Source organism: Pteronotus mesoamericanus, unplaced genomic scaffold (genome assembly GCF_021234165.1).
Source record: "Pteronotus mesoamericanus isolate MK-2021 breed Mesoamerican mustached bat unplaced genomic scaffold, CSHL_Meso_final contig_65, whole genome shotgun sequence".
Lineage (NCBI taxonomy): Eukaryota > Metazoa > Chordata > Mammalia > Chiroptera > Mormoopidae > Pteronotus > Pteronotus mesoamericanus.
In genome coordinates, this window is record NW_026555228.1 from 8,970,619 (window position 1) to 8,988,451 (window position 17,833).

Genomic DNA, 17,833 nt, shown 5'->3' on the forward strand with positions numbered 1-17,833 from the left:
ACTCCAAGGCAGCTTTGGGCAGAGGGCCAAAGGAAGAGCTGGCTGGCCCAAGGTAAAATTTCTGAGACGGGCCAGCCACTCACCCTGGAGGCCCTGGGCCTCTGATTTCTTCTTCATTCCCTCTCCAACTGACCCTGCCTGCCCTCTAGCACTCTCCAGCCTTGCCTTCCCCTTCTCACAGCTCCTCTTTAGGAATTTCCCTCATTCCTCTCTAATTCCACTCCAACAACACTTTTATTTCTTTAATGTGGCAGAGCTTCATGTGAGGTTAAGATGAAAGAAATCTAGTTTAAAAATTCACTCTAAGGCAGTGGTTCTCAGCCTGTGTTGACTCTGCCTCCCAGGGGACATCTGGCAATATCTAGAAACACTTTTTTCTTGTTGCAATTGGGGGTGGGGTGCTTCTGACATCTAGTGGGTGGAGACCAGGGATTTGTTACACATCCTCCAATGTACAGGACAATCCCACATAACATGGAACTATTAGGCCCAAAATGTCAGTAGTGCTAAGATGAAGAAATTGTGCTCCAAGGAATTGGCAATAGTTCTAGGTGGCTCCAGGGAAGGTCTGGAGGTAAGAAGGGAAGGATAGTGGCAATCGCAGTCAGTTAGCTTTTTGAGCTGGCAAGAGCCTCTCCTTCATAACTGTGCTCAGAGGCAACCTTCCTTCTGGGGGTTTCCCTGGCCACTCCAGTCATGCCCAATCTGCTCTATATTCAGATACTTAGAACATCCTTTGGTGCCCTATACATGTCACCTTCATCGAAGGGATCACACTGTTGTGTTATCATTGGTTCCCATCCTGCATCTTTCCTACCAGACTCTGGACTCCCTCAAATGGCCTCATGCTGGAACCACCAGGGGAGCACTCATGAATGCTCATGCCTGCCTCTCAGCCCCCAAATACTGGTTTAATTGGTATGGAGTGTGCCTGGGCCTCAGTGTTTTTAAAAGTTCCCAAGTGACTTTAATATGCAGCCTAGTTTTCCATTTCAGAGAGTTGAGCTGATTGCCATTTGTATCCTCAAAGCCCAGCATATAGTAGCTACTTCACAAATGCTTGGCGGCTTTAAATGAACTAATCTCTATTTCAAGTCTAGTAATTAAGATGAATTACAAGTATGCTAAGTTATATTTCTATTTATAAATGTGTGAGTTTAAAAAATGTTTCCTATTACTATTATTGCTCATCTAAAGTTTAAAACCCTTCTAGGACATTGATTATTTCACAAACATACTTTGAATAGTTAGAAAAGCTAGGTTTTTATCAGAAGGTGAGAAAAAACAGGCATATAAAGGATATGAACTACACCCCAGCCCATTCCCGTTCTCACTATAACTTTTTGCCACTATAAACTCAGAAGAGCCTTAGGGATATTTGATATCCACCAGGTGGAATCATGAATGACAGTCTTTTACATCTAGGGTGTTCAGCCTTTTGTCATCTTTGGGCCACAGTGGAAGAAGAAGAGTTGTCTTAGGCCACACCTTAAGTACACAAACACTAACAAAAACAAAAAAAACCTCATAATTTTCTAAGAAAATTTATGATTTTGTGGTGGGCCACTTTCATAGCCGTTCTGGGCCACATGTGGCCTGCAGGCTGTGGGTTGGACACCCCTGAGTCCTAGGCCTTGCTGAATCATCAGAAGTGGCCAGGTCACAATGCTAATTAAAGGATGAGCCTTAAGAACAGTTTTGTTTTCTTTGACCTAGGAAAGATTTTTCTCTTCAGTGTCATCAGAGTTACTCCCCAGAGCTTTTGAATTTGGTTGAAAGTTTATAAAAACTTCATTTGAGAGGTAGTCTGAAGGTTAAAAGTAGATGAATTTCATCTCTGATGTTACTTCTCTGCCATGAGGGCAAAGACATGAAGTTGCCCCTCCAAGTGGAGAGGGTAAGGCTGTCCTGGCTTAGGCCAACTTGCTCGCCCACAGTTCGACCTATTGTCTAACTGGGGACATCTATTTGTAAACTGAGGTCTACGTGACAAACACCTCTCTGTGGCTTTTCAATCACTGATGCTTCGTGAAAGCATGAAAAAATGGTATACATGAAGTCTTAAACTGTTCTTTCAGCCTTGCTGGTTACCAAATCATATCACTCAAATACCAATTCAAATGGAGGTAATTTCTTATCATCAACAAGAACGGCCTCACAAGGATATTAATTGATGACAGGTGATTATGGTTATAGTTTGCAAAGAACTCAAGAGCCACTTCTCTATGACCTTTAGGTCTTTTTTCTATTCTGTTTCCAAAAGCAAAGATCGCTCATCAAGTATCTTTTCATAGTTGATCTTAAGTTTTAAATGAAACAATAGATTACTCACTTCAATTCACTTAGAGACAGGACTCCAGTTAAGGTGCCATTAGCCATATTTTGATTCTGTTAGGAGCACAAAATCATTAAGAATACAGCAAATATTGGTTTTTTAAACACTCTCTAACAAGAATTTGTTCTTTAGTTTTCTTCAGCCACCTAAAGAACTACACCAAAAAGACTGAATACTAACTGCAAATGATCAAATCCACATAGACTGAGCCAGTTTTTGTTTTCTTTTATCAACGAGTGTGATGTGCTAATTTCTGTCTTTTGTTATTACCCCAAAAGAAGACTATTAAAGCTCTCTACATGAAAGGTCCCAGATTTAAGTAAAAGATCTCAATGTAAAAAGGGAAACTTGATAGCAGGCATCACTACATTTCTAGAACCTAGCTCATTACCTGGCACAGGGTAGGTACTCAGGAATATTCACTGAATGAACAGACCACGTGTAGCTAGGAGCCTCTGAACCAACCTATGTTATGGAAGGCTGATACTACTGTATCCGAATCCCCAGTAGGGCAAATAAGATCAGTATCAGAAGACTGATTCAATATATATTATATATCTTCTTAAGAGGAGTTTCTAATATAATTTTACATTTTGACTGGTAAAAGAATTACATCATATAAACATTCAGCAGCAAACCTAGTGAAAACTAAAATATAATTATTAATAAAATACCATAATTATTATGAAGTCAAGCCCTCTTAGCTAGGGATTCAACAACTAAATTTATTTAAATTTGGTCATCAAAAATAAATATGCCAAATATTATAAATATGAGCCTTAAACAAATCCTTAAATACATGTGAATTCATTTTTTATGATTGTAATAAGAAAAATCTTTAAAACCTACCTGAGTAACATTGCTTTCTTCGTCATATTGAAACATTATCTCACCTCTAAAAAATGCTAAAAATAAATTTTTATAAAGAAAATTGAGACTTGCATCCATAGAGGTCAAGTATTAATATAACAGAAAAAGATTATCAAATTGCTTTATAAACAAAGTTTCATAAAATGCTTTGCTGTTATTCACATTTACTCTCTTTTCTATCAGAAAGTTAATATAATTTTCAGAAAACATGAACTATAAATTTTATGTAGGAATACATAAAGAGGGGACACTTGTTCGCTTGTCAGGAAGTTTTACCCCAGCCTGCCTGAATCCCAGTGCCCAGCGTGTCCTGGGGACGGTCTGGCAGTACCCGTGATAGTGCATAAAGCCGCACCGCTGGCCACTTCCCGGACTGCTCCTTGGTGCACCACCATCGCAGGCCTGCCTCGCCCCTGCAACCCTCATCCTTGCAGTCACCACCTCTGTTGCCTCTGCCCCCAATCCTGTTCCCTTCAGGTGCGGAGTCCCGGGAGCACTGCGTGGGCACCAGGCACGCAGACATGGGCAGCTGCGCCAGAGCCCATGGGACTGCTATGGCGCTGACCTTCACCAGGCTGCTTTGTGCCATGCTGGGTACCATTATGACTGTACAGGTGCCCTCCATCATCAAACAGTAGGTCCACAAGAATGTGCACATCGACCCCAGTAGCCTGTCCTTTCGCAAATGGAAGGAGATCCCAGTCCCCTTTCCACCTCTCCATCTACTTCTTCGACGTCCTCAACCACAATGAGATCCTCCAGGAAAAGAAGCCACAGGTGTGGGAGCACAGGCCCTACATGTACAGTGAATTCCGGCACGAGGGCAACATCACCTTCAATGACAATGACACAGTGTCTTTCCCCAAGTACTGCAACTTCCAATTCCAGTGACAAACCCAGTGGCTCGGAGAGCGACTGCATCACCACACCCAATAACCTGGTCCTGAATGTAGGAGCAATGATGCCAACCCCATCCTGGCAGAGGCAGTGCTGGGCCTCCACCTCAACAAGAAAGAACATGCCCTATTCCTGGACATCCACCCAGTCACAAGAATCCCCGTAAACTGCTCTTTGAAGCTGCAACTCAACCTCTCATCATGACTGTCAAAGGCATCTGACAAACCCCAAAAATAGAGCCAGTGGTCCTGTCGCTGATGTGGTTTGTGGAGGAGAAATGCTATTTATTTTGGAGTAGTAAAAAGGGGTCAAGGGATGAGGAGGCCATGCAGACCTATTCTGAATGCCTAATAATGTCAGTTCCCAAGGGGACTGTTCTACATGAAGCCAGACTGTAGGGTCCCGGAGATGTTGAGAGCCAGCCTAGCCCAGCTGCTCAGCCAGACCGGCTCCCTAGCCCTATACCTTGCTTCTTCAGGACCTCCTCAGCAGATGGCCAGCCAGTCCCAAAGTCTGAGCCTCCCAGTTGCCACACACGTGTCTGCGCATTGTACAACCCCCAACATGTATATGCATATGCATGTACAGACACACTAGGGGATGCAGATGCTGCTAAGAGGACTCAAGGAGGGGCTTACCTACAGAGATTGTTCAGGAACCTTCTCTCCAAGGCACCCACAGGTGCTGTGAGCACTGGGTCCTTTCCCTGGAGTGAGCCCATTCAAAATTGGGCCACCTCCCCCCGTTGCCCTCTCCATCAGTCTGGAAACACTGCAGCCCCCACACGGTAGCTCACCCAGCAGGGCCGGGCTTTCAATCCAAGGGGCTGGCCACTGTCCTGAAACCCAGCCCAGGACTGCAGACTTATTATGCCCAAGCCAGGGGGGCAGGGGGTTGTAAGGTCAGGGCCCAGCTGCGACCCAGAGCTTTGCCCTCACTGCACCCATCTGGGCTAGGGGGACAACCACTTCACACAGACCTCAGAAACCAGGGCGAGTGAGAGATGCCCTGTATGGCTGTCCTGTCTCCTCACCCCCTATAGGACTTTGGTCTCTCTGAAGTCTACACAGGCACTGGATTTGGGTGCCTGGGGGCCCTTTCCTCCAGCTAAACTGACACCATCCTGTATGTGAGTCGGCCACTCCCTGGTTAGTGTGGCAGGAGACTCTGCCCCGAGCCACCCCCCATAACAGCCCTCATCTTTTAGGTGCTGGGCCAGAGGTGGAGAGGTCTGGGCCCTGTCAGCCTGGGTGTCTGGCCAGGTGGGAGACCTGTCTACCTGCAGCTTTTGGTCTCTGGGGTAAGCCTCTGTCTCTTTTCTACTGGAAGAATAAATGAGTTTTATCATCTTTTTAAAAATAATTCACCACTGAAGTAATAAACCTTTTTAAAAAATGACAAATACCATATGATCTCACCTGTAAGAGGAATCTAATGAACAAAATAAACTAATGAACAAAATAGAAGCACAGGCTCGGAAACATGTAACAGACTGACAGTGACCAGAGGGAAGGTGGGGAATAACAGTGGAAAGAAGGGGAAGGAACCAGCCAGAGAACATGTATGAATGACCCATGGCCGTGGACCCATGGCTAGTGACTGAGGGAGTGGGGGATGGGATGGGCAGAGGAGGGCCAAGGGGAAAGAACTGGGACATCTGTAACGGAATAACAATTTTTACAAAAAGTGAAAAAAAATTTGTCTCTATATTCTTCTTATCAAAACTTTATTTCCTTTAAAGATGCTAAAGGGAGGAACCATGACTCTAAAGTTAATGTTTGTAAAAAATATTTTAAAGTTGTTATAGTTGCAGTTGCATAGATAAAGGAGGAAGGGAAAGTGTTTCTCATAAGTTTAGCAGCCTCATGGGATTCCATTTATTCCTTGCTTGTGTTTTGTTTTTTCTCTTTTTAAAAATACAGCTATCAAATTAAGTATCTTTCCCAGGAACAAAGTTGAGATTTTGCTTTGAAACCGAAATAGAGTGCAAGGCAAATTGTTTTTTTCAGTTGAACTCATTGGGATTCTCATTCCAGAAATGCTAGAAAACCCTGTTCTTAAAATGCTTACTTTGGGTAACTTGAAGTAAATTTCAGTCATCTTATTTCTTGTAGGATATACTTGGAGGGGCTATGACTCTATCTGGAAACAAATAAAATAGAGACCCCTTAACAGAAGTACATTGTGTGTACTTCATAATCTAAAGACCAAAACCAGGCCTCTTGAGCAAAAGGACAAGGATTTCGTATAAACTGGAGCTCAGCTCATTAAACTTATTTTTGTGAAGTATCAGACAGCTAGTAAGTATTTGAGATTTTGTGGGTCATATGGTTTTTGCTGAAACTATTCAGCTTTGCAGTCATAGTGCAAAAGCAGCTACAGACAATATGCAAATGAACAGGCATGGCTGTGTGCCAATAAAACTTTACTTACAAAAACAGGTAGCAAGATATATTTGGACTATGGGCAGTAGTTTGCCAAGCAAGAGGGTCGAAGGCCTCTTCATCTTCTTTTATTGTATCCCAAATTACAATTGATTCCCATAGCCCAGTTCCCAATGGTCCACTTCCACTTAAAACAGCCAACAAAGCCACTAGACCAGAGATTAACATGATTTATCTATTTCAACAGTTTTGCTACTGAGAACTTCAACTCTGCATATTGAAATTGAAATTCCAATTCATACAGCACATAAGTATTAAAAGTAAAAAGATTCTTGATATATGCAAAGACTTTTCCATTTTTGAAAAGAAAGGTTATATAAACTAATTTAGCATGTGTGTATGTGTCGACACCCACAATTTCTGTCCCTCACCTCTCTATTCTCCAAGTTCATCTATCAGTCTTGTTGAGGACATGCTGAGTTTTATAAATGTGCTGGCAGCACAGTGGTAGCAGAGCAACCAGGAAGCCATGAACTTTTGACCCTCAGCCTAACTGCGACTGGTAAGGTCCCAGTTTCTTCACTAGCCTCCGTTTCCCTTAATGAACCCACATTGGAACCTGCAAGAAGTGAAGGTTTCTAGTTTCTGGCAGGATTTCATGGTATTTCTGGTGCCAAAAGAGTTGGTCCCCTGATGAGGTTGTTTTCAACAGACACTAAGACAAATGGTCAATTCAGTCATTTAATTAGGGAAAACATTACTCCAACCAGCCTTCTGACATCTGTTATTCAAGATGACCAGTTTTTTTGACTAAATGTTCAACTTTCAAACAGTTATCAAACATCATGTAGACACAACACTAAAGTAGACATTAGTCACCAGTCCAAACATAGATGAAGCACAAAAATAATGAAATTATGGAGAATTCAGTAAAAAAGAGGAGGGGGGAAGGAGGAGAAGAGAGAATTACACAATATATGAAAGTGAAATGTATCCAACAGGTTTTTTTTTTCTTGAATCAAAACCAGATAATATTTTCCTGCTATATTCTACCTGGAGCAGAAAGCTCATATAAGCAAATCTCCCATGCAGGCAAAAAGAAAGTGTCTGTGGAACATTCTTTCAATAGAAAGTTTTCTAAACTATGCAATCTTAACTTGTTTTACTTGCAGTTTTTTCTAACATTTTTCTTTTCTTTTTTTTTTTACATTTTCAAATGCACATTAATTCCATTTACTGAATGATGCTCTGTTTTTCAAACAAATGATTAAACTGTTAAAGGGAACAGAATAAAAGGAAAATATTCCTATGAGTGTTTCTTTTTATATCAATGGGGTCATACTAAGACTTTAATATTATAAAATATTTCATTACCTTCCTTGTCTCTCTTCCCATGATCCAATTCTGACCTGCCACATCATGTTTTTCTGTTTTCACATTGGCTTTCATTGGTTTCAACAAGGACGGGAGCCCAGAGAGGGAAACCAATGTGAGAAAAGTGGTTAGTTATTTCATTCCTTTTGGCCCATGGCAGGAGGGAAAATATTCTCATTTCAAAAATAGCATGTTCTCAAGAGATTTCCATCTCAATTTTTAAAATTAGTGGGCAGTCTTAACTAGAGATGGCAAAATACACTATGGGCACTCCTGGAATTAGCACCCGATTAACTAGGTGTACGTGAGGTTTGCAACATTCTAGTAGAGTGGTTTGTTTTATTTTTAGCAAAAGACAATATCCTGTTTCTAAGCTATAATAATACTTAAGGTTCTATGGAAAAGCTTGAGGGGTTGGTATACAAGAAGTGGCTTTCCATAATTAAGTTCATTATTAATGATGTTCATGAATCAGCTCTAAGGGTATTAGTTATGAACTTGAAGCTATGATGAAAAATACCTGGTGTAGAGCTTCATGTTCTCAAATTAAAGACGCTCATCCATCATTTCACTAGGCAATGGGAAGATAATTTTAGCCAGATCTAAAATTTGCTTTTGTTTTAATTTGGGACTCATAGTAGTCAGGCAGTATGAAAGGAGACAGAACAAAGAGGCACACAGCACACACTGAAGAGGAGAAAGACCATTTTTTTTCCTCTATGAGGCTAATTTATCTAGTAACATATAATGTGCATAAGAACTAACCTGAGTCATTGCAAATAGATGACAAATTGCAGATATTTCTCTGGGGTTTGACTCCTGCAAAGAAAACACAACCCAGCTGGTTAAGCATGTCAACACTTTCACTTGTATACTACATTGTCAAGAGAATTAATAAATTTAGGCATTAAACGTGGATCAAAAATATAAGTTGGATATAATTAGTTGGGTGAATTCCACAAAGACTAAAGGAATGAGTTTTCATTTCTTAGCTGCTTAGCTATGGAACTTGATTCTTTACTATTCTTTAGTATATCAGTGTCTGGTCCCCTACTCCTTCCTAAAATTCCTTGTCCTATTCCCACCCAATTAATCCTTTTTCTGTCTGATACCAACGGAACAGTGTGAGTACAAATCAAGCATAGAGACTTTAAATGAAATAGCCTTTACTTTTAGACTCTCCTTTCTTTCTGGGTAGGGGAACACATGAACACTCTAATGCTGGTCTCAGCTCCTTATGCAAATGTATGTATGAAATAACATCAATGTTATGATATTATTTCACATGAGCAAAACCTACAAAATTCAAAAAAATATTTGCTGAGTTGCCTACCATATTCTACAGGTTTTGCAAGGCTCCAAATATAGGCCCTGCCCTCAACAACCTTACAATCTAATGAGTGATACTAGCCAGTAAAAAAGTTATAGTGAGGGCAAAATGGAGGGATGGCCGGGACAACAGACCACACAGGCATACACAGGAAGCAGAGATAAGTGGGAGACGAAATAAGCCACATTAGAACAAAAAACTTTATATATGTTAACTGGAGAAAGACTTTCACCAAAGGTAAAAGGGGAAATACATCTCTTCTTTGATTTGAAAAGAGTTTAAGGTTTACTCTAAGAATCTTTCCTTCATTAATTTCATCCTTTTGGCGGAGTATAAGAAAACTGTAGTAAATGTGAAGTTCAAATGCTGACAGAGTATTAAGCAAACTGCCAAGGGGAAAAGGTTATTATATTAAGGAATTTTTTTGTATCCTTGTTAGGTCTGGTTTGGTCGAAATTATGTACATAATGCCTGATAGCTGTTTTATTTCCATTGCATTTTATGAGTGCCTAATCCTTTCCTAAGAGAAGTAGTTTGGACACAAACTAAAATTATAATTTGAATTGGTGTGTATGATATGGTTTCTGCCAGAATGATTTAGTTGACTTGTGGTGGGTAGGCATCAGGGTTCACCTAAGTTTTGATTCTGTGAACAGACTGAATTTAGATGCCAAAAGTTACCTGACATATAGATTTCTGTATTGTTTCACAGCAATGTTACCCACATCAAAAGAGAAAGGTTTCATTTTAAATATACTTGCTTATGAATATAACTCACTAGAAATATGCAATATGCAATTATACAATATATACATAGCGGGTAGTAATGCTTTAAATGTTTCTTACAACTATCAGTCTGTTGCTTACTAAGCTTTTCATTCTATCATATCTCATCTTTTTCTGAATTTTAGTGGCACCTTCATTTCCAGTGATGTGTGTCTTTTACCGCTCATTCATACTGAGAATTTTCTTAACTACTGCTAGGGCTGTTACCTGTAATTTCTGGCAAGTACATGGCCACAGGTTATCCTTTAAATCATGAGTGAGAAAACTTTGTCTGTAAAGGGTCAAATAGTAAATATTTTAGGCTTTCTGGGCCATAAATCCTCATTGCAACTCTACCATTTATTGTAATGGAAAAGTGGCCATAGACAATATGTAAAAAAAAAAAAAAAAGAGCATGGCACTTTTCCAATAAGACTTTATTTACAAAAAAAAAAAAAAAAAGTGGATATGGCCTATAGGCCATAGTTTGTTAACCTCTGCTTTAAATCAACCTGAAACCTTTGTTAAGCATATCATGTATCTCTAGTCTTCCTAGGCACCTAAAAGCACATCCCCTCTTTTGTAATTTAAGAAGAGATTTAGGGATCTTTTGTTCATAAAATGCATCCCACTAATAATCATTAGCTCTTCTATCTCCCATGCTTCTTAACCGTGTCAGAAACACTTGTGTAATCATTGCCTGTATCTGCATACAACATATTCATATTAATTACCTGTTTGCCTTATCTCTCCCCACAGACTAGAAGATTCTTGAGGAGGGCATTGTGTCTAATCATTGCTACTATAGCCCCAAACACTTAGTACAACTTCAGGTACCCAGTGCATAAACATCTATTCATTAAGAACAAATTTCATTTTTAAAAGGTAGGAAAAGAAAACATTGACATCATCCATTTGTTTAATTTTATTTTATAAAAAAGAAAGTCTTGATATTGATAAGTCATACCTGATACACTGATGGTGTTTACTATAGTGATTTTAGTTTTTTCTGTAAAGAAGCAATTTAAACATTAGAGCAGAATTGTTGCTTGTTTTTAAAAAACAATTTGCCATGAGTATCATTTTAGTGAAGTGCTAAGAAAATCATGCTGTTGATACCTTTAAGACATTATTGGTCATCTCAGCAGAATGAATGGGAATCGCATACACAGATCATATAGCATTGGCACAGGGTGGGTCTGGGATTTAGATTCCCATGTTTATCCAGTTAGATCACAGCCATTACACACCCCACTGCTTGTGTAATTCTACTGCAGTCTCCATGCTCTGCTGCTGCTAGACAAATTAATGAGGACTTACACTTCAGATATGTAGAATTAAGTCACTATCAGGACCTTTAGGTGATAGATTGTAAAGATCAGGTGATTAGAATAAAAATTAATGGAAACAGTAAACAGCACTAAAATATTGCTACTATACTCTACAATCAACAAAGTGTCCTGCTATTTTCTCTAGGAGTTAATACAATACTATTCCCATTGTATTGATAGATAAAATTATTCTCAGAGAGGTTGAAACTATCCAACTACAGTCATACAATAAGCTCACAGCAGAACCAGGACAGAACTGTTGTGAGTCGATGACTCACAGGTGAATATTAACACATTCTGAGGAAGCAAACTTTAGAAATATCTTCCCAACACATTTCGGGGACAGAGCCCAAGGTTAATTTTGCAGATAATGGAGAACCAGGTTCAGAAATCCTGGCTGTAAGGATGGCTGTGTTCAGGGCACTGATTTACAAAGAAGCTCTGTCTCCTAGGTTGAGTGGCAAATTCTGAAGGAAACACAAAGCTCAGATCTTGGAGAGGTACTTAAGAATGATGATGTTATGCTGACAGTTCCAGAAACCTCATCTGTGTATGTGTTATTAATGACTTTCCGTTTCAGTGTGACTGACCCATGGGCAATGATTGGTGGTAATTATAGAGGCTGATAGCATTTTGTATTATAATGAATAATCCTTTAAATACATTATTTTGTTTGCCTTGATACTTTCCTTTCCAGAGCAAACAAGATACAATGGTAAAAGGAGCTTCTGGATCTAGTAACAAAAGTGCTTTATGGGAAAGTTTTCAACCTCACTAATGATCAAAAATGGAAAAAAACCAAAGAAGTTGAGAGAAAATTTTAGTGATACATCATAGAGACTCAGGTCTCAGCAAAGGTACAGTGACACAGACATTCTTAGCCACTATTGGCAGGAATATTGCTGGGTACAGCCTTTCTAATTGGGCAGCAGGTATCAAGGGCCTTAAAATCTAATAACGCTGACCCATTAAATCTAGTCCTTGGAATGCATCCTATGGAAACCAGGGACAACTGCAAAGATGTTGGCACAAGGATATTTATTGCAACAACTTCTATTTAAAAAGTAGAAACTACTCTAATGATCAACAGATGGTACATAATGGAATATTATCAAGTCGTTAACAGTAAGGGACACTAGAAAATACTTATACCTTAATATGAAGTCCAAAGGGTAAGATTTAATAATCTAGGTAAAATATGACAGTGTATATGTACATATTATACTGAATGGAAATATACCAAATTAGGAACAGTAATAGTCTTAGGAAAGTAACATTAAAGATGAATTATAGTTTCTTTGTATTTTTCTCTATTCTTCATTTTTGTGAGCTAAGATATATTATATTATACTAAAAATATTATTTTAAATGGAGTGCTATGGCCATAGAAGTTTGGAAGATCCAGAGTGCGGCGACACCAGAATTACAGTTAATGCCAAAGTAAAATGAGTACTAAGTCAACAGTTGAAGGCACAGGAAGTGGGCAAGGAAATAACTTTTACTAATCCAAAAGACCACACAAGTCAGAAACTGAAGAAGCCACAGAAGACAGCTATTATATTTAGAAATAACTTGGTATTACCTGTGTCGTTTGAAGTAGGTAACATGGTTGAAGTAGCATCTGAAATAAAATAATAAAAATTAGCCTAAGTATTGGCATGATTAATTAACACATGCATCTTCCTAGGTTTCTTTAACATTTCACTTTTCCCCAAATCTTGGAGAAGTTAGAGAGTTTTGCTAAAACCAACTGACACTACCAAATGTATTTGCTGCCCACCTCTCACCACACCATCCATTCTCCAACCCCCAGAGACAACTCCTGAGCAAGTGTTCATTCATTCAAAATGTGTTTCCTAAATAAAAGTTATATGTCCAAAACATAGCAACACTCCTGTAATTAATAGATTTAAATAAACTCATTTATGTAGCTTTGTAGTTTAATATATTATTCCCTTTTTTCTCTATTATAATGAAAGTCCCTAAGGGATATGATATTTTCACAGTTAATACTAATTTTAATAGATAGCCCCATGGATGCTTAATGCACTTTTATATAATGTAGTTCACCCTTATGAAAATCATTCTAGTTTAAATTTGGAATTCTTGAGCATTATACTCAACTAACTTTTAGGAAATCTTATTTTCATCTTGTTTCACTTAAAATCCAATTTAAAATCTATTCTATTGGTAGTTCTTTTAACAAAAAGCATTTGAGAATTTATTATTCCAGATGAAACTTTAGGGGGAAAAAAGGCATGTATTACATTATCACACTTTTAACCACATAAAATGGGATTCAAAAACTACTGCCAAAGCTATTTTGAATATGTTCTTTCAGTGTAAAAAGTAATTGCACATAAAAATGATAACGTCTGGCCCTTCCCATTGGGCCAAAATTGAATTTAAGCCAGTTTTGATCAGTGTGAGCTGCATCTATAATTATTTAGCTCTTTAACTGCCAACCACATGGTGAGATCTTATTTTAACCAAGGGATTGTGAAAAGTGCTGGATTTCGACTGCAATAAGATGGAAGGCTGGCTACCCACCAAGGGGAGGGAACAGAATGTGCTGCCCTGCCCACCTCCCTCGAATTTAACCTGGTTCTTTGCCCTTTTTGCCAGTATAATGTAGCCAGTTTTCTTTTTATATCATACTATTTTAAAATTAATAAAATCATCTGTAAAAAGGCTGCCTTTGAACACTCTGTGCCTCCAAAGGCTTGCTGAATCATATTGAAGTCACTGGATGTGCTTTTCACATTTAAGCAATCTGTCATATAAAATGTGTTGGCATTGTGTTGGTGAGCAAGTGAAACAGGGCACTCAAAATGTGATCAACATTTCTTTTCTTTTACAGAACAGTTTAGAGTGATGGAGGGCTGTCTTCCCTCTGTGATATGAATTTTATTATTTAACCAGAAAGTTTAAGTTGCTCTCCAGGGTTGACAGTCTTGGGGATTTTGCGGGTTTTTCTTTTTGTTTTTTTGTATATGGAAACCTTCAACACCATCCATTATACTTATATTCATATTAAGGGTTATCAATTTTCACTTGCTTCAGAAAAATTCTTACCATTTAGGCTTGTAGTTTCAACCTCTTTTGTTCCGAGGGAAAAAACAATACAGAGATATAATTAAATCACAAACTTAACAAATTGGACTAAATCTAGGTTTAAATTTTTTCAAAATCTTGCCTGGAGTACCATTAGGGTAGGGGACAAAGCCAACAAGAGAGTCAGCTGCAGGAGAAAAAAAAACCACAAATTTTTCAAATTAATATTTTGAAACATTCTATTTTAAGAAGTTAGAACTTTTGAGATACAATCACAAAAAGAAATGGAAAACATTCTATGAGACCAATATGTAATTAAATCTGCAAGGTTTATAATCACCTAGTATACATTTAATTGAAGAATTGTAGAGAAAGAACCCAACAGTCTCATTTTACAAGATGAAGAACCCAAGACTCATTATCACAAAGCCTGCTCCTACTTATGGATATTATGGAAATAAGTTTAGGAAGCACAACAAAATACAAGGCATACTACTTTCAAAAATTTTTTTCAACCAGAGAGTTCTAGAAAACATTTTATACTTTAAAAATTTTGTCAAACTACAATTATGAAACATATTGGCAGATTGGCTTCATTTGGTTATAATGATGCCTGGCAATTCTTCCCATAGTGAATTTAGGATTTAAAAAAAATAAAACATTGCTATCACTCAATATTGTACCACCTAACACAATTTCCTGGTAAGTTATTTTAAAGTTATAAATTTACCGTGGAATAACTCCGCTTATGCTAAGGGATCAGACTACTACATACATTTTACATGTTTAGATATTAAAAAGATCCAATGGCTTGACCTCTATATATATACAAGAAAAGTAAACACAAACATTTTATAACTTAAACTTTGCACTGGGGCGCCTGATATTCAGCCTGTAAGGACAGCATTTGGGCGTGTCAAGTCTCTTGGCTGGTCCGTTTTAGACTGTTCATGCCTTAACTGAAATACACACACCCTGTCTGTCCTACATTATTCATTCCGTATTTTGTCATTTACTACATTTTTTTAATTACCAAGGACGTTGCTTCAGAAGTAAGTTCCTGAGAAGTAAGATGCAAAGTGTGGATATGGAATCCTTTGCTCCTGTGGCAGAACAAAATACTTGGCCAAATCTGTTTTTTAATTAATGACTACCAGTTTTTCTAAATGTCAATGATTGGTGAAGCCATAAAGAGGAGGTCTGTGGGCACAGCTGCCCTTGATGTGCACTGGCTCTTACCTTCCAGTTAGTGCAGCTCTCCCCCAGGGCACCTAGAACCCAGGCTGTGGCTGGAATCAGTGTGTGCCTCCAAAGCCCCATATTCCATTCCATGCAAACAAGATTTTGCAAAGATATCACTATGATTAAGTCTGATGAGGGCTATTGTACCAGAAGAAATACAGTGGTTCATTTTACCCTAGAAGCTTCACAATGAGGGGGCAAAATGGCAAAGTAAAGAGAGCTTGGGGATTTGGAGACTTGCAGTTCTGGGTATGAATCTTTGCCCCATTTCTTAATAACCCAAAATAATGATCATTATTTCTTATTGAGGGTTTACTCTGTGCCAGGCACACGTGTTATGTCATTTCATCTTCACAGTTACTCCATGAAACAGGTACTGTTAAAGATGAAAGAGCTTGCCCAAAGTCATACAGCTAGCAATGGGCGTGGAGGACAGTGGCTGAATTCAAATCCAAGTAGTCTGGCTTCAGAGAATGTGTGAACATGAACAAGTTTTATCCTCTCTGAGCCTCAGTTTTCCATCTCTAATATGAATATAATGATTTCTGTGCTGCAAGATTAGAAGCAAAATGAGATGTCTGAACATTCCCAGGCATGTAGTATGTGCATAAGAAGTAATAGCTATTATTATTTTGTTTAAATTAATTCATAACAGTATAAGCTCATTTTCACACAACTAAGAATAGAGTGTGAGTTGATTCACTCCTTACCACAAAAGATTGTTCTGTAACACATGGTATGTCAGAAAGAACACAGAAGTAGGAGTCAGAGAAGACATCTCTGTGTGGTGTGGGGCAACTACTGTGTGACTTTAGACAAGTTACTCAGCTGCTCCAGGCTTCATGTCATCAACTAAGGGATGGGGCTAGAACGACTTTGTCCCTGATGTCCCATTTCAGTGAGTAGTCTCTAATGCAGGTTCTGTTCCTGGTTCCTGCCATACATGTCTTAGTTATAAATTTCTCTTTAATTTATTTGTCTTCCCATTCTTATGAGTGCTAAGCCCGTAGAAGCCTTTTGAAAAATATTCAGTGGGGCTACTGAGGAAATTTAAGAGGATATTTCATCCTTTGAATATAAGAACATTTAGCATGTTTATATTCTTGATGCTCTTTAGGAGACTTGTGAACTAGAATACTAAAAATAACATTGAAGAACTTAAGCAGTTACCATAATGAAAACCCACTATTTACTTCCCTACTTTGTCCAGAAATGTGTAGGAACAATGTGCCTGTCTGCTTATGTTTCCTACTGACTTTTCAAGTGTAGGTTTAATGACAGAATTTAATGTAGTTAAGCTTCATGGAGAAAAAGAAAACCAACAATTTTGCTGTATCTGACTACATGCCGTATTGCATGGAGAACTTTTAGAATATTTTCCTGAAATTTCCCAAAGTCATGAAATAACAGTCTTACCAGATGGTGGTAACAGACTGGAATTATCAGCATTCTCTGTTGAGGAAAAAGGTGACTTAAAATTAGCTTTGTTTCTGCATAAATTTGTAGGAGAGTAACATCTTTAATGGCAGAGAATGTAAAATGAGTTATAAATAGTTACCAAAAGAGGGCAGTATGTTAATCTGCTATTTCCTTTCTCCTTCTTTCTCTCTTTCTTTCTTTCTTTCTTTCTTTCTTTCTTTCTTTCTTTCTTTCTTTCTTTCTTTCTTTCTCTCTCTCTCTCTTTTTCTTTCTCTCTCTCTCTCTCTTTCTTTCTTTCTATTTTATTTATTTATTTATTTTTTCAAATACATTCGTCTCTATTTTCAACAGCCTAATCAGTACTTTTCAGTTCTCTACAAAGACATATCTCTGGTGAAGCAGTCTTCCAATTTAACTGTTGATAGTACTTAATATGTTTTGCTATATAATGGTTTAGTACATTTTAAACTAAGAGTGATGACTAAGTTGTTGGCTAACATTCATTACAATTTGTAAAAGTAAATGTATACATCTGCATATATTAAACTTCCATTAACTGTGCTTCTTTTTATACCTATTAGCACAGACTTTATACCTATTGAGCCATTTCTTATGTGTTAAACTAGATCAAATACCTCTGTGCATATAAACTACAAGAACTGCTGTGCTCCTTAAAAGAAAAGTAATTCTATTTTTTCTCTATGAAAAATAATACACAGTTATTGCAGAAACTTCAGAAATTACAGATAAACAAAAAGAAAATTTAAAAAAACTGCCTATAATTTCACCACCCAGAGATAAATGACATTAACATTTTGACAGATATTCTTTT

General features: G+C 38.1%; 1 protein-coding gene and 1 pseudogene across 7 annotated transcripts in view; one reads left to right on the forward strand and one right to left on the reverse strand.

The window, feature by feature from the left end:
- LOC129076930 (scavenger receptor class B member 1-like) overlaps window positions 1–4,323 on the forward strand; it is a 36,515-nt pseudogene extending 32,192 nt beyond the window's left edge.
- The window catches only part of ADGRG2 (adhesion G protein-coupled receptor G2), a 68,130-nt gene that overhangs the window by 26,864 nt on the left and 23,433 nt on the right, over window positions 1–17,833 (reverse strand). For 2 of the 7 annotated variants that reach the window (XM_054581117.1, XM_054581123.1), the window contains exons 2-9: window positions 16,999–17,034; window positions 14,483–14,527; window positions 14,362–14,385; window positions 12,869–12,907; window positions 10,923–10,964; window positions 8,626–8,679; window positions 3,185–3,240; window positions 2,333–2,388 (exon numbers count right to left, since the gene is read on the reverse strand). In XM_054581117.1, the coding sequence (XP_054437092.1) occupies window positions 2,333–2,388; window positions 3,185–3,240; window positions 8,626–8,679; window positions 10,923–10,964; window positions 12,869–12,907; window positions 14,362–14,385; window positions 14,483–14,527; window positions 16,999–17,034 (352 nt within the window). The remainder of the gene's footprint in view (window positions 1–2,332; window positions 2,389–3,184; window positions 3,241–8,625; window positions 8,680–10,922; window positions 10,965–12,868; window positions 12,908–14,361; window positions 14,386–14,482; window positions 14,528–16,998; window positions 17,035–17,833) is intronic. The other 5 variants (XM_054581119.1, XM_054581118.1, XM_054581121.1 and 2 more) reach the window with 5 other exon arrangements.